The 5,680-nt window shown below is 33.9% G+C and overlaps 1 protein-coding gene across 1 annotated transcript; it reads left to right on the top strand.

Annotated features, from left to right (window-relative positions):
• The first annotated feature begins 453 nt into the window (after positions 1-453).
• Positions 454-5,048, top strand: LOC104891129 (mechanosensitive ion channel protein 10). The gene is made up of 5 exons (XM_010676781.2): positions 454-1,880; positions 1,972-2,092; positions 2,738-3,031; positions 3,728-3,930; positions 4,501-5,048. The coding sequence occupies exons 1-5, from the start codon at positions 580-582 to the stop codon at positions 4,748-4,750; spliced, it is 2,169 nt and encodes a 722-aa protein (XP_010675083.1). The 5' UTR covers positions 454-579; the 3' UTR covers positions 4,751-5,048.
• The last annotated feature ends 632 nt before the right edge of the window (positions 5,049-5,680 follow it).

The following is a 5,680-nucleotide window of genomic DNA, read 5'->3' as shown; positions in this document are numbered from 1 at the left end:
AGTCACTAATGACCAGTCCTTTGTATACTCCCTATACTTCCACCTTTAGCTAATTAGATATCAACTTCCTTTAATTAGATTGTCTCTTTACATCTTACATTTCAAATAGAAAATTTGACATCCCTACTGTCAAGTCATAACTCACAGGTCAACTTCAGCCAATTTTTCAAACAATTATAAACAAAAGTACAAACTCCACGTACTCAAAGACATGATCAGTTAATCACATTTTTTTGTTCTTGTTGAGTCGTTGTAACTGATTAACTCTATGTCATTGATGAGCACTAAGCGATCACAACGGAAAAAAAAATAGTTTTCATCATAAGAAAATGTATCTGACATTGACACAAGGACAGATCGCACACATCTAACATGGAAGATTCGTACTTGCTCTGTTTTTCTAACCTATATATAATTTCCTCTGTTTTGATCAGGTTTTCTTGTTTCAAAGTCAACTTCCATTTCTACTCTTAAATTTTCTTAATGCAACAAAATCTTCCAATCAACCAGTATTTCAACTTCTTAGAGCTCAAAAACATGCTAAAAATTTGATCTTTAAGAAGTTAACTTACTTCTACAATGGCTAACATTATTAACAAACACCCAGAAGAAGTTGCAATTCCTATCTCAGGAACAACAACTGAGCAATCTTCTAGAATGAATTTGCCAAAAACACCCAAGAATAATTTCCTTCAATCTCCTGAAATTTCCTCATTTAGATCAAGTCCTAGAAAACCCACAATTTCAGGATCACCCTTAAGAAGAAGAACATCTCAAATGAGCAGATTTGGTGAACCTTCAATACCTATTGATTTACAAACTTTGGAAAATTTGGGGAATAATTCTTCAAGATTTTTCAATCAAATTTCCTTCAATGAAAGAACTCCGAAAACGGCTTCAGGAAGGTCCAAAGGAGGAGTAGCAAAAGAGGAGAAGCAAAAAAAAGGTCCAGATGAGGAGGAGATATATAGGAGAGTAACTTCTCAACTAACTGGTAAAAAAAGAGATTGGAAAATGACCTTGAAATTAGTACTTGAGTTGCTTGTTTTCTTGTCAATTTTGAGTTGTTTGGTTTGTAGTTTATATGTTAAGGATTTTAAGGTTAAATTGTTCTATGGGATTGTGTTGTGGAAATGGTTTGCACTGTTAATGGTTATATTTTCTGGGATGTTGGTATCTAGTTGGTTTGTGCATATCATTGTGTTCTTTATTGAATGGAAGTTCTTGTTGAAGAAGAATGTGGTATATTTTACTCATGGATTGCAGACTAATGTTGTGGTGTTTTTGTGGATTGTTGTGGTTCTTGTCACTTGGGTTGTGTTGTTTAGACATGATATTGAAAATGCGCCTGGAGTAACGTCGAAAATGAAGAAAAGGCTTGATTACATTACTTGGAGTATAGCTACCTTACTCATAGGTTCATTCTTGTGGTTGGTTAAGACTACCTTGATCAAGATATTGGCATCCTCATTTCATTTGAATAGGTTTTTTGAGAGGATTCAGATGGCAGTGTTTCATCACTATGTGCTCCAAACACTCTCAGGGAGACCTGTGGTTGAATTAGCCCGTCGAATTAGTAGGAAGGAGAGTCACGGTACTCAGGTGAGCTTTAAGGACAATACCGGAGGCCATATGGAAGAAAAGGTGGTTGATTGGGAGAAGCTTCACCAAATGAAGAAGGAGAAAGTGCCTTCTTGGACTATGAATCTGTTGGTAGAAGTGATATCCAATTCAGGTTTATCAACAATGTCTAGTATTCTCAACAAAGATGTAGTTGAAGGGCAGGTTGCATTGGATGATGATGAGATTACATGTGAGGAGGCTGCTATCGCGGCTGCTGTTGAAATATTCTACAACGTGGTCGGTGATAAGATTGAGCAGTAAGATGCTTTGTGCTTTTATAGTGCAGTCTTAAAGACATCTAATCTTATGACTTCCTCAAACTAACATGTCTTACGTTTTTCTTACCAGATACATTGATAAAGGTGACCTTCTCAGGTTCATGATTTGGGAAGAGGTGAAACATGTTTATCCACTATTTGAAGTCGATGAAAATGGACATATTGATGTGAAAAACTTCTCAAAGTGGGTGGTAAGAATGCTTTTTGAGATTCTCTAGTATTACGCCTAGTTGAAGTGCTTATGTTGTGGTCGTTTAATCGAAATATGGGATATATATTATGTTGCGTATATCTTCTCGTACAACTGCTGTACTTCACAATTCACATACTTACTAATTGCGGCATGCCTTAAGCTGCGATATCATTTTTGTTGTTGTTGCTATGTAAGGCTAAAAAATGCAGCTTATTGCTCATGACTTTTTAAATTGAAGTATTTGATCATCATTGGTTCGACGTTCTATTCTTATGGTTAAGATAAATGGTCATTGCTTTTTTTCTCTCTCCAAGTTTTGGATTTTGCCCTTGTAGTAATGTAGTAATGAAGCTCGTTAAAGAAATTAAAGTTCCTCTATTGAATTATGCTGCTTTTGCTAGTGACGTCGAAGAAGTGTTATGATTGAGCTTTTTACAGCCTAAAACCCAGAGATTCTATGTAAAACCTTCTGTCTTATCCCACTTGAACAAAATCACAACTTTGCTTGTCAAATTTTCTAAGACATTATTCTTGTCAGTAATTAGCACAAAGATATATAATAGCTACTAGTTACTAGACTTTTTTGTATTTTGTAGATAATTGTGGAGGCTCCTTTCATTTACTTTCAGTTCATGATTATCAGGTTAGAGTTTACCAAGATCGGCAGGCACTCAAACATGCCTTGAATGACAACAAGACTGCTGTCGATGATTTAAACAAGCTATTGAGTGGAATCCTGACTTTTATCATCATAATACTTTGGCTTGTTCTGACAGAGATTGTTACAACAAAATTACTTCTCTTCTTCTCCTCTCAGCTTCTTGTGGCAGTTTTTGTCTTCGGGAACACTTGCAAGACCATTTTTGAAGCAATTATATTTGTTTTTGTTATGCATCCATTTGATGTTGGTGATCGCTGCATGATAGATGAAACAATGGTAATACCTCTACTGTGACGCAAATAAGTACATGGACCCAAGTGTATGTAGAGCATGGTGCACCCTGTTCTAAACTACGTCGTTTTAGCATTTTTAGTATTTATAATTTCAAAAAAATTGTTGTTATTTGTTTCCTTAAATTATGCAACTAAAGTTTTTTTAAAAAATTTAAATTTAAAAGGTATATGTTCTTTTACTTTAAGCGTATATGTTCATTTACTATATGTTCTTTTCACTATAACCTATGTTCTTTTTATAAATATAAATTTACATGTTCTTTAATTTTAAGTCGCGTGTTCTTTTTTAAAGTAAAAAAGTTGTTGAAAAAAGTTCGTGTTCTATTATATAAATGGTATGTTCTTTTTGGGTGCACAATACTTGTACCCAAAAAGAACATGTGTGTATAATACTTGTAAAACAATAAATTATTAAAAACACAAATGAATTAGAACATAAAAGCAAGAGAAATGTATCAAACAAAAAACACTACATGGATTTTAAAAGAATATATACATACATATAAGATTTGAGAAAAAAAAACTATATAAAATCACAAAAATGATGCGTTTTGAAACAGGACCACGTAGAGGAAGGTGGTCTCTAGTCCACCATCCACGCATTCAGGATCTGCTAAGACATTTTCAAAAAGTTACGTATTTCTTTTCTTTTAACTCAAGTCCTTCGATATTGTAACAGATGGTAGTTGAAGAGATGAATATCTTAACAACAGTATTCTTAAAATACAGCAAGGAAAAGGTATATTATCCAAATGCAGTTTTAGCCACCAAATCCATTGGCAACTTCTACAGGAGTCCAGATCAGCAAGATTGGTTGGAGTTTGCAATAGCTTATGGAACATCAATGCCAAAGATTACAAAGCTAAAAGAACGCATCAAGCGGTAAGTTACCAGCGTTTACTTATGCCAACTACTTTTTTTTTAAGGTAAGATGAATTTCCTTGCGAGGATTACTTCATCACTACTTTATATGTTATTCTTTCACATTGAATCAAATGTCTTTGGTCCTAGCTAGCTAGACAAAGGGCCATGTACTCTTTTTGGACTCCTTTGAGGCTGCCTCGAGGGGCCATTGAATGTTGATAGGATCCACATTAGGTGGTTGTTTTTGTTGTGGTGGTTGTGGGCTTGTGGCAGTAGCAGCATCAGCAGTACTAATTTACTCTGACATAGTTAAGTGGTTTAACATAACTTAATTATAAAGATACCCTTTGTAGTAATAGTACTTTTCTTAAAAATTATGTGCTGTGGAAACTCCAATAAAGGTTTGCACTCTTTCAGGAAATATTATAACCTTCCTCAATCCTACAATATGTGATTTATATTACATAGTATGAAATAAGGAGTCAACATTTTCAATGTGAAACAAATCAACAGAGAAAAGATGGTTTGATTTTAAGACTCAAGAACAATGCAAAGTGATACTTAACCTGTATGTTGCTTCTCTTGCAGGTATATGGATGAAAATCCTCACTATTGGCACCCAGAACACATTCTGGTGGTCAAAGACATCGAGAATATGAATTCGATAAATATGAAACTCGTATTCATTCATACAATGAACTTCCAAGACTTTGTTGAGAAGAGCAGGCGAAGATCTGAACTTGTCCTAGCAATGAAGATCATATTTGATGAACTAGAGATTTCATACAACCTCCTGCCTCAGGAGATTCATCTTACTAAAATGGCAACACATATTTAATTTAACAGTTGAAAATTTCTTTTTGGCTATCTGCAACTGCATGTAAGTGTTCTCTCTGTACAAGAACTTCATTTGCTGATACGTATGTCATTCTGCTGGGCGATTCACGATTGACAGACACTACAAGTCTACAAATACAACATGAACACAATCTGTTTGGTAGGAGGTGTATAGATGACGAAATTGATAATGAGTTCATATGTAATAATTTTGTAAAGGATGTGTATGTTTGTCTATTTCCCATGTACATCTTTTCTTCATAAAATTCTAAGATTGTTATATGATACTGAAATGGCGATGGAAGGTAACGATAATGTACGAAGAATTTAAGTACATCTTTAGGCCTTAAAGATAAAGTTGTATTACTATGGCCTTCAGACATCGGTTGGAATTTATCTTACACCATCACATAATTATATACCACTATCAATTACTTTTTAAACTTGTACTTGTAAAAAGGTCATGCTAAATTTTACGCCTACATGCCAGGTTAATGCTCTATCGATGACTCATGGATGATGTTGCATTCTTGCAGAAGTATATATATGAGGGTTGTCATCCTTTAGGCTCAATCAAATACTTTTCCATTTGTTAATTAAAGCCTCAAGGAAATTTCATTATTTGTGAATTCTGTGAGCTTTGTGTTATGTGAATTATGTGAATTCTGCCAAGAACCGCAACATGACATTCTTTGATAATGTACAAGGTTGTTCATTTTATGTTTTTGTTCATTTTACAAATTTTTTCTCATTTTATAAATTTTTTGCTCATTTTATATTTTTGCTCATTTTAGGAACTTTTTGCTCATTTTATCGTTTTGCTCATTTTCAAAAACTTTTGCTCAGTTTATGTTGCAGTTTTCAGTTTTCAGTTTTCAGCATAAGGAGTGGTTTTCACGTGATCCTATATATATATATATATATATATATA

This window comes from Beta vulgaris, chromosome 4 (assembly GCF_026745355.1).
Source record: "Beta vulgaris subsp. vulgaris cultivar EL10 chromosome 4, EL10.2, whole genome shotgun sequence".
NCBI lineage: Eukaryota > Viridiplantae > Streptophyta > Magnoliopsida > Caryophyllales > Amaranthaceae > Beta > Beta vulgaris.
The sequence above is the reverse complement of the archived record's forward strand: the minus strand, read 5'-3'. Positions and strand labels throughout refer to the sequence as shown.

Bases quoted from the DNA above. Each gene is read 5' to 3' on its own strand.
- LOC104891129 (XM_010676781.2), top strand. From the start codon at position 580: ATGGCTAACATTATTAACAAACACCCAGAAGAAGTTGCAATTCCTATC. The intron at 3,032-3,727 runs GTAATACCTCTA...ATATTGTAACAG, and splicing joins GCATGATAGATGAAACAATG to ATGGTAGTTGAAGAGATGAA. The intron at 3,931-4,500 runs GTAAGTTACCAG...CTTCTCTTGCAG, and splicing joins CTAAAAGAACGCATCAAGCG to GTATATGGATGAAAATCCTC.